The sequence below is a fragment of the Lampetra fluviatilis genome, chromosome 11 (genome assembly GCF_964198595.1).
Source record: "Lampetra fluviatilis chromosome 11, kcLamFluv1.1, whole genome shotgun sequence".
In the NCBI taxonomy this organism is placed as follows: domain Eukaryota; kingdom Metazoa; phylum Chordata; class Hyperoartia; order Petromyzontiformes; family Petromyzontidae; genus Lampetra; species Lampetra fluviatilis.
The window spans coordinates 737,453-754,268 of record NC_136285.1 but is presented as its reverse complement, the minus strand read 5'-3'; the positions used below and the strand labels follow the sequence as shown (position 1 = coordinate 754,268).

At 41.2% G+C, this 16,816-nt stretch overlaps 1 protein-coding gene across 1 annotated transcript in view; it reads right to left on the bottom strand.

The window, feature by feature from the left end:
• LOC144934715 (complement C3-like) overlaps nt 1-16,816 on the bottom strand; it is a 161,342-nt gene that overhangs the window by 92,146 nt on the left and 52,380 nt on the right. The window contains exons 11-15 of the mRNA XM_078860768.1: nt 14,767-14,931; nt 11,746-11,931; nt 10,112-10,306; nt 5,726-5,878; nt 3,501-3,630 (exon numbers count right to left, since the gene is read on the bottom strand). Coding sequence (XP_078716894.1) covers nt 3,501-3,630; nt 5,726-5,878; nt 10,112-10,306; nt 11,746-11,931; nt 14,767-14,931 — 829 coding nt within the window. The remainder of the gene's footprint in view (nt 1-3,500; nt 3,631-5,725; nt 5,879-10,111; nt 10,307-11,745; nt 11,932-14,766; nt 14,932-16,816) is intronic.

Here is a 16,816-nt window from a genome sequence, read left to right as displayed (position 1 = left end):
ACTGTGATAACGATTAAGAAATCAGAGGACAAGATAAGGGCCAGTGTTTCTACTGGCACCCCAGCGAGTGCTAACGTGTATTTTGTTGTTCGACGTGATTTATTAATAGAGAAAATGGAAAGGACCTTCAATTTGTGGATAAAAGATCAGACACAATGTGCCTCTCAATGGTGCAGTGGTAAAGTAGAAGCCTAGCCACCTTCATGAATATTTTTTGAAATAAATTAAAGATGAAAGGGTAATAGTACCTCTAAATTCTGGGCCAGTAGACAGGTTTGAGAATAAAGAGAATAAGGTTTGAGAATAAAAAAAGATTCGTCCTACGTAATGTGAAGTTACTTGGGGAATCTGCATCGGCTGACTATGAGGCCACAAAGAACATCCCAAACGATATTAAACAATTATCGACAAGGGGGAGTACAAGCCTCAACAAACATTCAACGTTGTATTGGAAGAGGATGTCTAATAAAACGTTCATATATAGAAAAACGAGAAAACAGCTCATAGATTTGAGACTGCTAGAGTGAACAACTCTTGTTTTTTGTACAAATGCATTGGGGGACTTTATGATGATACCAATGATGGTGTATTGGTCTTTGAACCCCCAGGCACTAAAGGAGAAGAATAAGCAGCATATATTAGTCACTTGGAGAGCTAATCGGAAGGCGTGGGTCACCTCTCAGGTCTCTGTAGACTGATTGAACAGCTGCTTCGTTTATACTAAACAGAGGAACAGGCAACATCAGAACAAAATGTGTTGGAGATAAAGGTAAAATAACGTGTAAATAACAAATATTTACCAAATTAGCAAAATAAACTGGCATATTGCATAAAAAATATAAATACAGTACAGGCATACCTCCCCAAACGTGTGTTTCAGCTATACACTGTTACTCAATGAGATCTGTTTTCCGGAACACGCGGTGATGTTTCGACTTTACAAGGTTTGACCCGTCAAAAATAAGTGCCTGATGCATTTGTACTGTACACTGTACTATATATGATGCGGATTCATATCTTGTCACCATCGTCCCTCCCTAACACGCATGTTTTCTAAACATTTTTAACAAGGCCCCTTTAAACGTAAGAGTAGTGATTGTAGTGAGAAAAATAAAATTAAATGTATTATTTTACTACAGAAAAAGCTTGTTGTTAGGCTTGCGAGAAGTGAGAGTGCTGCAGCCATTGGAAGGTAATTTGGCGTGAATGAATCGACTGTGATAACGATTAAGAAATCAGAGGACAAGATAAGGGCCAGTGTTTCTACTGGCACCCCAGCGAGTGCTAAAGTGTATTTTGTTGTTCGACGTGATTTATTAATAGAGAAAATTAAAAGGACCTTCAATTTGTGGATAAAAGATCAGACACAATGTGCCTCTCAATGGTGCAGTGGTAAAGTAGAAGCCTAGCCACCTGCATGAATATTTATTGAAATAAATTTAAGATGAAAGGGTAATAGTACCTCTAAATTCGGGGCCAGTAGACAGGTTTGAGAATAAAGAGAACAAGGTTTGAGAATAAAAAAAGATTCGTCCTACGTAATGTGAAGTTACTTAGGGAATCTGCATCGGCTGACTATGAGGCCACAAAGAACATCCCAAACGATATTAAACAATTATCGACAAGGGGGAGTACAAGCCTCAACAAACATTCAACGTTGTATTGGAAGAGGATGTCTAATAAAACGTTCATATCTAGAAAAACGAGAAAACAGCTCATAGATTTGAGACTGCTAGAGCGAACAACTCTTGTTTTTTGTACAAATGCATTGGGGGACTTTATGATGATACCAATGATGGTGTATTGGTCTTTGAACCCCCGGCACTAAAGGAGAAGAATAAGCAGCATATATTAGTCACTTGGAGAGCTAATCGGAAGGCGTGGGTCACCTCTCAGGTCTCTGTAGACTGATTGAACAGCTGCTTCGTTTACAAGGTTGAAAAGTACTGAAGAAATCAATATTTATCTTACAAGATTATTTTTGTCATTGATAATTATGCACCAGGCCAACCCCAGATCATACAATTTGCTCATCCAGATGTGAATGTGCCTCCCAACACAATGACTCTCTTGCGGCCACTTGACCAAGGGGTTAAAGCCACGTTCAAGTTATATTATACACGCAGAACATTCCAGGACATAATTAATACATTAGAAAGGGATCCTTCTGCCACTGTTGGTGATTGTTGGAAGGACTATAACACAGCCAAATGCATCACTAACATCAATGAGTCAATAGATGACATCAAAGGTTCCAATCTGTATGTGTTCTGGGGGAAATTGCTGCTGGACATTGTCAAACACTTCAATGGCTTCCCGACCGTCTCTGGTGAAGTTAAAAAGATCATCACTTTGGCCAGAAATATTGGAGGGTAAGGGTTTGTGTGCAGTCGCACACAAATGAGCTCACGGAGGAAGATCTGGAAGACCTGATATAATCAGCTGAATAACCATCCGATGAGAATGAAGAGGATGAAGAGCCACTTCCTCGGTGTCAGATTACAATAAAGGCATTATCCGAGTGCTTTTTGTGATTTGAAGCAATAGATTAAGTAAATAACATCGACTCTTTCATGAAGAGAAGCATACAATTTAAGAGAAATGTGAAAGCTGCATTACAACTCTAGAGAGCCATCTATAGAAGTCCCCAATTGATAGCTAAACAAACGTCCATTCTCTTCGGTTCTTTCGGTAAAGTCACGTAGGTAGAAATAAAATAAAACAAATCACGACGTTTCAATTACAACACAAGCAATCTTCATCAGGTGCTTGTGTTGCGATTGAAACGTTGTGATTTGTTTTATTTTATTTCTACCTATGTGACTTTACCGAAAAAAACACAGAGTATGGATTCCTGCAGTCACGAAAGCTTCAAACGTCCATTGCCTGCATTTTTCTAAGGCAGACCCCACCATAAGAAGCACGCAACCTCAGTCAGCCCCACCATCAACACCATCTTCGCAACACTCAGCCTCACCTACGGTACGCCTATCAGCTCTCGAGCCAGCTCTCCCTCTCATCCTCCATTTCAACACTCTCCTGAATGCTCCCAGGGGTCTCAACTGACCCTGATGATGACCTTGGAGAGAATGTCTCTCAGCACCGTGAACCTCCTTCAACAGACCCCCACCAACATGTTCACCCCATCGTCATTTATCATTAGTAAATAAAATCAGCTTCACTTTGATTTAATTCTATGTCCTCATATATTTATTTTATTTACATGTGCTGTGTGTCTGTTTTAAAACATTTTAAGTGATACCAAGTGAATAAAAGTAACTTAGAATGAGTTAAACAAAGAGAGAGGTCATAATTGCGGACCCATGAATGCAAACCTATTTTTCCACGTGGTCTATTTTTTGTCAAAAGCACCTTTGCCCAACACAGCATTTTCCAGGAACGTGGCCTCTGCGTTCGTTGAGGTTTGTTTGTGCACCAAAGGCTAAAATAAAATAAAAAGTAAACTCTATGTGAGAATGTTTAGTTTCACGAATACCCACCGGATCGATCTGGAGTTTTAAAGCCCTTGCTGGTGATCAGAGCCAAGCCTGCGTCCGAGAAGACGCCCTGTGCTCCTGCGCCACCCTCTGCTGTGCAGCCTGTGTCGAACGTCTCCATTGCCTTCCATACCTTCACATCCACATCAAAGATCCCCCATATAGTCTTTAACAGACTGTTGAGGCAAGTTATATTGTCTAGAGCCTATGAAGGCTGGAACGGTACACAATTGGGTGGTGCGTTGTCAGCACCATGCCCGGCTGCCTTCGTTCCTTAAGTGGCGATGTATTACACACCACACTAGGTACTCATTTGAAACTGGGTCAACTGAGGGGAAACCCAGGACTGATTCAGATAATCGTCACTGGTGCACTAACTACTGAGCCACCACTCCTCCAACATCCACACTACTGCAATGTAATATTGGATTATGATGCTTTTTACCCAGGAAGACCTCACTGAGTCTCAAGACTCAATGTTTGCAGTATGAGGATGATGTTGCTATGTTTAATCCAAATTGACCAATTTGCATGTCATTTTTCTGCATTGGAATGTTGTGGCCAATACCAGTTACATTGTATGTATTTTTCTTAAGTGAGTAATCCCAACAATCCAGAGGAAACCCATGCAGAACAGGGACAGAACATACAAACTCCACACAGAAAAGCAACCGAGTCGGGAATTAAACCCAGGATTTCTTGCTATGCAAGTATTATCACTGTGTCACCCTGCCACCTACACTTGACCCCAATCGCTGTGATAATTATATCAACAAATAGAATGTCATCATCATCATCACTAGTACATATGGTATTTTGTGCCATTCTTATAGCGTGAAGCTGTCATGAAAGCGGTTTCACAGACAATCTTCAGCCATTTCACGGTCTGGGGTGATGTTGCTGTGTGTAATCCCAATTTCCGGTGTTATTCTTTGAATTTGACACATTTGGACCGTGGCCCGAGCACACAGTGGCTTAATAATTTCAAATTATGTCAAGGGATCTTAACATCCCTGGCAAAGCAGATAACACGTATTTTTTTATAGGTAATACACACCGCAGTATTGACCAAGGCAGCCAGCTGGGTTAGAATTGCAAATTTCTGCAACAAGCAGCAAACGTGCTACTGCTGGGCCATGTCACCACCCCCTACAATATCGGACTGTCGAGTATTGTAGCTCTGTGCACAAGTTGTCAGATGGAGTCAGAGGAAACAGAGCTCGTATTAGGCTATAACTGGGAATTGACTGAGGGATCGTGGCCATTTTTAAATCCTTTATATTAAGTTCACTTGCTTGCTTGCTTGCGCGCTTATGCGCTTACGACCGTGCAAATCTTTCGGTCGTTTTTTAACCCACTTCCCGTGATCCAATCGAGCTGACATTTTGCACACAGACTCGTTGTGCGTGACAATTTATTTTCGTGAAAATTTTTTTCCTAAATTTTACACTTTTTAGGGAAAAATTAATTATATTTAATTACCAATTGCTTAATGGTGGCAGGCAATCATCTGACCCATAGGTGGCAGCCATCTCAAGCCAGAGGACGAGAGGACTCTAGCCACCACACATATAAAGGATTTATAGTGAAAAACTTTGTTTTTACGGGTACATTTTTTACTTTTAACAACCCAGTTACGGGTTGAAAGAACATTTTAATGCCGGAGCAACACATTGTATAAGGGTTAGAGTTACGGTTCCATAAAATGAATGGTTAAACCCGGTTTCTAGTTCCAGTTCAACTCTCACATCTCCATAGTCATAAATAACTCTGTCATGGAACAAATATATACTCAACGGCATAATACAGTTTTCCCTCACGGTTACAGAAAACTACTTTTTCTGTGGACTTTATCACTTTCATGCCTTGAATAATTTTAATATTCTATTATGTCTGCCAAATATTCAATAGCAATGGTTAGAAATACTGGATATCACCACAGGTGCATTACCGATTAAATGCATGCTGTTTGCTTCACGACAGGCATTAAATATACCCTCACTTCATTCGAAATGAGTAGGGTATTGTGTGCTATTCTCATTGGACAAATGTTTAGAATTACCAACAAAATACTCAATTGGGATTACATATAGCTACATCACCCACTATTGACAGACTATATCCATCTGTGAACACTGCTCCCCTCCCTTCACGATAGACATATGCATTAAGAATAGCACGAACACCAAATGTACGAATGGCAGTGCCATGCAAATGTGAATACACACCCTGTCTTGTGTAAGTCGGTGTTTACGGTTGACAGCGTAGACGGCTTGATCGACAGCGAGCAGACCTACTCTGGCATCAGGTTCCCCAATCAAATCCAAAGTTAGCATGGCCTTTGGTTCCAATGTGGGGCGGCCTTTTAAAGAAAGAGACACCTGAGGAGAGAAAATATCAAACTCGTTAGGAACAAATTTTCATGACATAAAAAGTTGTCAAATATGATACGACCAGGAATATAGAGTATGGTGCAGCTGCCATTAAGTTCATGGCAACAGCAGCATTGTAGTTATCAGCCATGGTCAATTCACTCCACGAGCTCTCAGGATCCTGCAATGCAACAATCCACAGCACCAGCACGTGAACTATAGCATTACACTTTGTAGCAATATGTATTTTCGTTTATTACATTTATTATTATGTGCAATCATATATAGTCAAATAATTGTGCTGGCTCTCTTTCTGAATTCCTGGCAGGCTGGCTTGCAGGTACACTGCAGTGGTGCCACAGTGCACATTTGCGTGATTACGTCACCCACATCCGAGTGTGGAGCTGGGTTCATAAGCTCACGTTACACCTCCCTCCCTACCCACCCTCCAAATGCACGGGGTACACAATCGTATCAGGAGGGAGGGTCAGACGGACAAGAGCTTATATTGATTTCAACATTATTATCGTTGTTATGGTGCTTATTTACCCAGGAAAGTTACACTCAATTTTATAATTATGATAGGGAAAACTTTAATTGGCATGGATATATTCAGCATCTAAATATAACCACGGTTGAAGATGATGTCGAGAAGGGCATGCATATTTACTTCATATAGAGATATTCAGGTATGACGTGGGGTTCAGAAACACGCTGTCATGAACAACAACATGGAACAAAACTGAAAAGTGTGCAGAGGCACGAAAGGATGCACACTCGGCATCACATTCAGGCAAAGAAAGAGAAAGACACGGATTAGAGAACATATGCAGATTAATGACTATTCATCTCATGAAATGTATTTTCACCATCCAAAAGGTGTATATGTAATAATTATACACACGTCTGTATACGTACTCTTTAGTTATTTCGGTAAAGTCACGTAGGTATAAAATAAATAAATAAATAAAATAATCTAAATAAATCAAATCACGACGTTTCGGAAGCAACACAAGCTTCCGTAATCAGGTGGGACAGCCACAGCAAGAAACAAATTGCTGTAGTGGGCAAAAAAAGAGCTGCTTGTGACAAGACATTATATAAGGTAAGAGGAGGGGAGGAGCCAGGGAGGAGAGATGGAGAGGGTGGGGGGGTGTGGAGTAGGCGGGGGGGGGCTCTGCCAACTGTGGAGTTAACACTGCTGGTATGACATAATGCCGGAGCTGGGCCTGGGGGGTAGAAGGCTGAAGAAACTTGAGATGAAACTGGAGATGCGGGTATGAAAGCAAACTATAAAGCAATAAAGATTTTACCTGGTGAATAACATCCTTCCAGTGATTGCTCAATTTGAATCCATCTTCTCGGTTGAAGTTATGTCTGTGTTTATATATTTGGATGGCTTCATGAACAAACCATTGATAGTAGCCTGACGATTTTCAGAGTACCTTGGTCTCGGAAAAGACAATATCATGAGAGCCCACAGCGGTGTAGCAGTGATCACGTGTCCCTCATCAAAACACTACACCATAGTGCCCACTGCATTTCTGAACAACACCACCTAGCCAGTGAATTGGAACACATACACCAGGCCCTTAAGATGAATGGATATTCGGACCGTATTATCCGCAAAGCTGTTTCTCCAACCACGAAGAAACAACCCCGAGACTCCGATCAAAACCATCACGTTACCATACATAGCAGGTGTTACCAAAAAGATTTCCAAAATCTTAAACAAACACAAGATCCAGGTCCGATTCAGTACAGTACACAAAATCCGTGATCTAATCCCATCCGTAAAGGATGTCATTCCTGACATGCAATACCCTGGAGTCTACAAACTGAGTTGCATTTGTGGTGATTGTTACATTGGGAAAACGAAACGACATGTATGGGACCGTTTTCGCGAGCACAAGGCAGATTTGAAACACGGCAGAACTAACTCTTCCGCCATGGCTGATCACTGCTACAACGTTGTGGGCTCTCATGATATTGTCTTTTCCGAGACCAAGGTATTCTGCAAACCATCAGGCTACTATCAAAGGTTTGTTCATGAAGCCATCCAGATATAATAACACAGACATAAATTCAACCGAGAAGATGGATTCAAATTGAGCAATCACTGGAAGGATGTCATTAACCAGGTCAAATCTAAATTGCTTTATAGTTTGCTTTCATACCCGCATCTCCAGTTTCATCTCAAGTTTCTTCAGCCTTCTACCCCCCCAGGCCCAGCTCCGGCATTGTGTCGCACCAGCAGTGTTAACTCCACAGTTGGCAGAGCTCCCCCCCCGCCTACTCCACACCCCCCCACCCTCTCCATCTCTCCTCCCTGGCTCCTCCCCTCCTCTTACCTTATATAATCTCTTGTCACAAGCAACTCTTTTGCCCACTACAGCAATTTGTTTCTTGCTGTGGCTGTCGCACCTGATGACGGAAGCTTGTTTGCTTCCGAAACGTCGTGATTTGATTTATTTTTTATTTAGTTTTATTTAGAATTCATTTTATTTTATACCTACGTGACTTCACCGAAAGAACTAAAGAGTATGGATCATTGCAGTCACGAAAACGTAAGATCTAGTCGGTATACACGTTATAAGTGTACTGCAACCACAACGAGGTGTTAAGTACTCAATTAGAAAATTTCAGGGAGATGCTTCATAATTGGTTACTTTTGGGTCAGGTCGTGTGAATAAAATTTGTGTCGTAAACCCTCCTTCACGCGACGGCCAATGAATACAATTGGCACATGAAACAACGTGCCGATTAATTCCTGCTTCAGCACACAGGTGTGCTGGAGAGAAATATCGCAACGGATCGTTGCAGGGAATATGTTGATAGATGCCCCACGACAATAATTGGGAGACATGACAGAGAAGAATGTTTAATCAATCTTAGTTGGGTATAATCTAGGATTGAAGTTTTCGTGAAATTATACTTATTGTTTTTTTTTCGGTAAAGTCACGTATGTAGAAATAAAATACAATTTAAATAAATACATTTTTATTGAAATAAATCACGACGTTTCACGCGCAACACAAGTGCTCGTCATCAGGTGGAAATGGGGTGAAACATATAGCGAGGGAACACACAGGGGGACACCACGTACATAGTACATAGAGAACGGCAAACTGGACGTAAGCAAATGCAACAAGAAGATGGGAGACGAGAAACTCAACAGACCTTAGAAACATAATGTGATACAAACCAGTCGGCCAACAACACAGTTAAGACACTAACCTGGTTGACCACGTATTTCAAAAGACTGCTAAATATCTCGTGTTCATCATCTGAGCTGAACATGCCAACGTAAAACAGAGGACAAGGACTCGTGAACAGACACGAGGTACATAAAACAGAGAAGACACACAGAGAGAGATATTTTTGGGCAGCCCAGAGGGACAACCAGGGCAACACCACACCAAGAGACATACACACAACCAGGTTAGTGTCTAACTGTGTTGATGGCCGACTGGTTTGCATCACATTATGTTTATAAGGTCTGTTGAGTTTCTCGTCTCCCATCTCCTAGTTACGTGCAGTTTGCCGTTCTCTATGTGCTATGTACGTGATGTCCCCCTATGTGTTCCCTCGCTATATGTTTCACCCCATTTCCACCTGATGATGAGCGCTTGTGTTGTGCTCGAAACGTCGTGATTTATTTAAATTTTATTTTATTTATTACATTTTTATTTTAGTTGGGTATCTCTAAGAAAATAATATCAGATTTTATTGCATTACCGGTAACTGCCTCTATCCACCCAAACATATAAATGGGTACACCACAGTTATACTATGACTGACAGGTCACACGTGGTGGGATATAGATTGAGTACGCCCACCTCTTAATACTACAATTTCACTGCAAACGATTACCATTTCGTGACTCTCATAATTCGTAATTGATTACGAAAATGGTTATTCCGGTTTAGGGTTTATCCTTTAACCAACCCCAGCAATACCAAACATGCTTTCCTTCTGTTAAACAAGTTGTTTTCCCCTCAATAATTTCAATAAAAAACACATTCATGAAATTGGCCTGAAACAGATGTTTCAAAAATCTGTTGGTAGTTCACTGTCATACCCAATATTAATCACACAATCGCCATGTGCACAGCAATGGCAATTGGCACTGCATCCTGTGCAAATTACATTCCCTTCACACGAAAACACAGCATGTGCATATACCCACATAATATGCTGCTTATGATCCGAGTGATGCACACGCTTCCTTTAAACACATACCTGGCTTTTGCACAATTCGGTGACTTCCACTGTTACAGAGTCCGCTACAATTTCGCCGCCTGGCAGGATATAGTAGGCCACGAAACGGAAGCGAGGAGCCATGTCAGGTGTGATGGGTATTCTCACGTTGGAGGGCCCTCCTCCAGACTCTTTGGTCTTGCGGTTAGTTTTCACAATCACGCCTCGTGTCAGCACCTGCAATTGATTGCACGCTGCATTAAAGGGACAAGCGAAAAGATCTGTTCTTCGAAATTACTCAAATGGGATTACACACAACAGCAATAATCAACCCTACTGCCAGTCTAATACCCGCTTGCAGGCTAGGTGCTGAGTCAGTGTGCCACAAATACAAATAGACAGATGAAGGTGCACTTTCAAATGTGTCGAGATGAGATGTGATGCAAGTCGCTAATCGTGTATGAAACGATCTGATATGCCTGGGAGTAAAAGAGGGTGGCTATCAAAAACATCTCTCAAAAATATGTCTATGCTACATTTTATCCATAACGGTGAAGTTGAACTGTTGCCTTGGGAACGTAATTGAATCATCTCATCCCCGTGGCGGGTGGCAGCTTATGCAGTTGGGCCATAACGGTACCTTCTGACACGAGCATCATACAGAGCATCTTGCTGGCATACACCAGGAGCTGAAGATACATGCTGAGAAGGATTCATGTTTCCTTAAGGACATTAGAACACTGTAACTGGTGATGGACCATGTGTTACAATTTGCTAACTTGCATTCCTCTTGCCACATGGCAGGGTATAATGATATCTTAGGTACGTTTGCCATTCTTATGGCACAGGGTGGTCACTAAGGAAGACGCTGTGTTACATTGATGGATTATAGTCTACGATATGGAGCGATATTGCTGTGTGTAATGCTAATTTAGTAATTTAGTCCTTTTTTTTATTTTGACCATGACGCCAGCACACAATGGCGTACTCATGTCTAATGACAGCAGGATGTCTTTAACAACCGCTTTGAAACAGGCAGTGTGAATTTAAAGTTAATACACCTGCAGTAATAACCAGGGTAGCTGCCGGATGCTTACTGCAAACCAGTAATGTCATAAATATCACTATTTGATTTAGAATTTTTCACATTTTGAGACAGTGAAATGGCCCAGTGGCATTGCATTCACTGCTTTCTGGTTTTTAAAAGCAGTGTATTAAGCATAAAAATAATACGCACCATTTGCTGCACAGTGGACGTTAAAGAGCCCATAACTTCATTTGGAACAAGTTGGCCTTTGCATGCCGGTGCCACATTCAAGAAATTACTCGCAAATACCTCATTTGGATTCCACATAACAACATCGCTCCTTGCTGTGAAACATGCAGACTGGGAAACATAGCATTGCCTTCTTTTGTGATTTCCTTTATTGCGTTTCTTACCAAAAGTTATTTTAGATGGGTTTTGCCAGGTTTTCACAAGAGAGGGGAATGTTGCTGCTGTGTGTAATCCTAATTGAGTAATTTGTAAGTTATTTTTCTGTATTGGGGTATTTGGCCAATATTGTATGTTTTTGAATGGCTAAAATTGTGCAATTGCCAAATTTAGTAGATTATAAAAAAAATTCTAACTGGAAGTCAGAAATCTGAATAAAATGCCACACCAATACTATACGTACCATGTATGTAAAGTGTGTTACAGCATTGAGCTGCGTGGTTTTGGCAGTCAGAAACACGTTCAGGGTTTCGCCCAATCGCATGATTCGTGCCACATCAATGTGCATATAGCTTGCAGATGCATATTTCTGAGCTGTGTACACCAGCTCTCCCTGCTCATTCGGTGGATGTCGTTCGTCCGTTCTCACCTACACACAAACAACCAGATGGACAGATACGTTTCATCATGACACACAAATTCATGTATTTTGCACGTAGGTTCTCGCAGCCGATGTTATGAATCGTACTATTTTTTGGGGATAGGTCACGTTAGGGCTAGTACAAGGGTGAGCCCTCGACCCCAAATTTCCCTTTTGCCTCCCACCGAAGTTCACTCTCCTTAGTGGTGTATCACTGTTATTGTTACCAGCCCCACAACGGCTTTGCTACATCCCCTGCCCAAATCCGAGAGTAGCCAGAGCTAGACCTCAACAAAAAAACAATAATGAATTACACAAATTAAGTGTCCATTCAATTTTACAACCTCACAACTGGTATGGAATAAGAGTGCTGTTGTGGTTACGTTTGTATTGTCCGCAAGAGGGTGGGAACACTTGTCACATGACAGAACAGTGTAACGTTCTATTGTTATGGATGCAGGGGGCATTGTCCGCTCTTGTAAACTCATGGTCTTGTGTATGATTGACCACTTGGGAACAGTGGCATAAATCGGGATAGCGGATAGTTACATAACAACAATACCTCACTTGATTGGTGGGAGAGGGCACGTATTATGCAGATTGTGCATATGTAATTGGCTTTGCTGGCCGTATAAAAACGGACTGTAAAAGCCAGAGATTCGACAGAAAGGCAGAATGTTGTGGCTGCATTATTGCAGGCACTGATACCGTTGCTGCTGCTGTTGAAAGTGGTGATTAATGAGGACTCTAGGTTTGATGATGCTGCTATTGCGAACCTGTGAGTTATGGATAAAACATGCACACCAAACCCTGTTTTGGAGTTCACCTGCCATCACTATAAATACCCTTTTACATGGTCCTTTTTCGTGATGTCATTGTGTGGATTAAATTCTAGAAAGGGCCTAAATAATGATGCAAGAGGCAGATCATGTAACAGGCTTCCAAAATATGATATTAGGGTTATTTTATTCTACCGATTATGAAAACCGCCGTAGCCAAACCATATTTTTGGCCTGAAGCACGCAATTTAAGATGGCGGCCAAGATAGTTGCCAAATCAATACATTGTGATGAATCAGCTCCAAAGCAACTACAGTTAAAATTTCAAAACTTTTTGCGGTGTTATCCATGTAAAACATTGTAATGGTGCATGTTTTGAAACTTTAGAAATGTTCAAAAAATACAAATGGTAACTTTTCAAAATGGGGGTTTATGAACAGATAACATTTTGAGCTCTGTGAAGCTCCCAAAGAAAAATTCCTTGGATGTCCCACCAATTTGAATGAAAGTTTTCCAGCTAGGATTGGTGGAGAAAAAGTTAAAGCAGTATCTTATCAGTCTGTTATGCCTGTGTGGTATGCCCAACCTCAAGATGCAATGCCTGACTGCATGGCTTGGCTTTCATCCTGACCCGTCATGTCATTGAGGAGAAAACAAGCTGGACAAAATTCAATAAGAATGTACACAACAACAACCCTGAAATAACTGCTGCGATATATATGTTGAAGCAATATGTCTCAATAGAACATAGACTTAATAATCATTTAGCCATCTTGATTGTAGAGCAAGAACTGTATTTAAAAATGGAGTTGAAATGGTCCACACTAGAATTTCAGGAACACATTACACTGGAAATAGGTGGCCTCAATATGGAAAAAAGTTCAACATACATATAAACTAACGGAGGACAATCGGTTGGCACATGGCAGGATGTGGTCTGGCTGAAACTTGGGTTGAAAGTAGTATTGGCTGAAGGCTCAGTGGCTCAGGTCTTGGAAGGAAAAGTATACACCGATAGTATGAGGATCCAAAAAGGTACTTTTTAGGCACTGTGACATCCTGGATCCCACCTTTCCTCACTTACATTGGTCAGCAAGACTATGATCTCGTGACCTATCGAACAATGACTTCTGAAAACAAACGGTATTGTTCCCTTGCTTCCTACAAGCACTATTCTATTTTATTGATAATTTAATTAGCACCCTTTCCAGCACTAAATTTGTGAGTTTTTAACATTTTGTCTTAAGAGAATGTGAACTTTGCATTATGGTGGAGATACATGGAGATGATTTTTGAACTGGTCATGTTCACATGGACAATTCATCATGGCCAGTGGGATCTCTATGTCTATGCTTTTTCAAAGTTTGGTGCCTGACATTGTCAGGTAGAACCACACAAAATATTTGAAGTCACCTACATTTTGATTTCCAAAGTCAAGGCAGAAAACATCACTATAGAACAACATACTTGGAAAAAACAGATCATGAAGTTTGTGGAGGAGCAACTTGTATTGAAAGAAGATGAAAAGCCTGCAGTGAGATATCACCAACAGTTGGACTGTTGGACTGTTGGTGATATATCACCGGTCTAAAGGCTGCATCAGTCCGTACGTACTCTCTTGAAACAAGAGAGTACATACATCACCCCATACACGATTGGATCAGTAAGTACGGTACAGCAAATGCAGTAACGTTTTACAGTAGGATATTTATTTTTGCATGTTTATGCCAATTTCACATCGTAATTTTTTTTAACGCTAAACAATACATACATAACACCTAAAAACATGTTATGCAATAATGTGCAAAAACAAGCTATTTTAAATAATGTGATTATCTGGTGTTTTTTTAAATCCGGTACCCCCTTAAGCCACAGGATAATCGATGATCTACTGTATATAAATACACCACTGCCACAGGTGCTAGATCAATTCACATAAGGTCGACCAACTCAGAATAACAGACTTGGAGAAAATGGGAGGCCCTCGAGGCAAACCTGGTCCAACTACATAGATGAGGTCTGCCTCCTGACCCGACCTTTTTACACCCACAACAATGAAACTCACCGTGACTGTCAGTTGGTTGACATTTGGTGGTGTCACAGTAAATGAAGTCAACCCGTTGGAGTCAGTGCGCATCTTCTGAGGATTAATGGTGTTTGAACCAACTTGCACTTTAGCAACAACGTCCACCTCTTTCGAGGGTGAACCATCAGCATTCCGAACCTCCACCTGTGTATGGGAAGCAGCAAATCATTGAGGGGTACAACATCATTATCAGCCTGCTGGATGCAGGCCTCCACAACCCCCCCCCCCCCACCTCTCACGATTATCTGATGCAAAAATCTATCTAGCACCTCCAATCTTCCCACTCATCCCCCCCACCTCTGTTTTAAAACCCCAACCTAACCCAGAAGTTCCTAGAGCCGACTTGAACTGACCCTCCCCCCTATGCCGCACGTGACTCACATGCCCTCACCATCTCCTGGACATAACCGAAGCTTAAACTAAGGGTCGGTCAATTTATAATGGTTGATAATTGAATATGTATCCTACAACATGACGTTTCCAAGCCAAGCATGTTCTTAGGAGTAAAATTTGGTCAAATTATTACACAGCCTAACCTTAAGGATCTATTATGAACCCGAATATATATTTAAAAACTTAGACTTGTTTATATATTTTTTTAAATCCAAAGCTATGTTCCTTATCCAACAATACTTCGGTTTTCCATTCACACAGCAACAACGTATATAGGAAATAATTCACAATGCGGCAACTGAAATCAATATTTGAAGTGTGCATGTTCTTTCCATGATCACGTGGATTTTTTTCTCTGGGTCTTCCGAGTTTTCCCTCCATATTTAAAAACATGCATTGAGATTTAGATTATTTTGCTGTTATAAAGTTACACTTTGTTGAACTATCATTTGTGGCCAGGTCGCTACTGAAAAATAAGTTAATAGGTCAGTGGGCTTTTCATGGAAGGATGTTGTTGGCTTTGTTTCATTTGCATGTGTTTGGTGATTTGTTTTCCTTTCCTGTACTTTACACTCGTATCGTGTTTTTGTATTGTTTGTTATTGAACCGTTGTTACCCGCCCCTGCTAGACATCTGTGAAAGAGCTTTATAGCTCATCAGATTCCTCATTCAGTGTCAATAAATATTCTGATTATGAACTTATAGCAGGGGGTTTCCTGTGTAAATCATTTTCCTCAACTGCTTGCATTTGTAAGGTTTAGGAACCATTAAATTTAGGAACGTAATACGCAATTCTTGATTGGAGTTTCCACTTGCAGAATCGTGGCATTGCGACTAAGGCATGGTGACCTATTCCATGCTATTCACGGGGCTGTAAACAGATTTTGATTCCCGAGTATTTTTCCCCCCTGAATATTTGTTTATCGAGGAACAAACATTTGTTCTTGCGGAGGGAAGAAATTTAAGCACTTGTTTTTTTCACCCCCAAGGAAACAAACACTTGTTAGCGTAAGGAAGTTTGGAAAGTGGCCTTAAAGTTATGATTTTAGTTGGAAAGGCATTGATAAAGACGTATATGTATATAAATATGCCTTTGTTGCCAAAAAAGGGGATGCAAACATTCAACATTATGGGGAATTAATATTTTTTATCAATATTTGTTCCCGTGGAAATGAATATTCTCTGCTTCTGGCATGTGCAAACATGTGCTGGAGGTGTGATCATCTTAACTTTCTGAATAAATGGGCACCACCAGCACCCACGGAGCATCAACTTTATTGTGGTATTGTCAAATTGGTAACGGGTGACTTCCTGAATGGGGCTGTCAAGTGAGGAGGCGTGCCCTCTGACTAGCTCTTGGTCCAGCTGACTCGGCTGGTAGCAACTTGTCCATGGGTCCTGTACTCAGAGAAACGAACTCCCCCCCCTCCATACCCCGTCTTGGAGTCAGTCTTTGGTTAGACAAAGCCTAAGGGGGTGAAGGTACCTCTGACGACAAACATCAGCCACCATCCCTCGGCCACGCATGCGCAAGTTGGGTATAGAGACATACAGACACGGCGACACACACTTAGAAATGGAGATAGAGACACGAAGACACACGCAGAAACAAAGCAACACGGAGACACACAAAGAG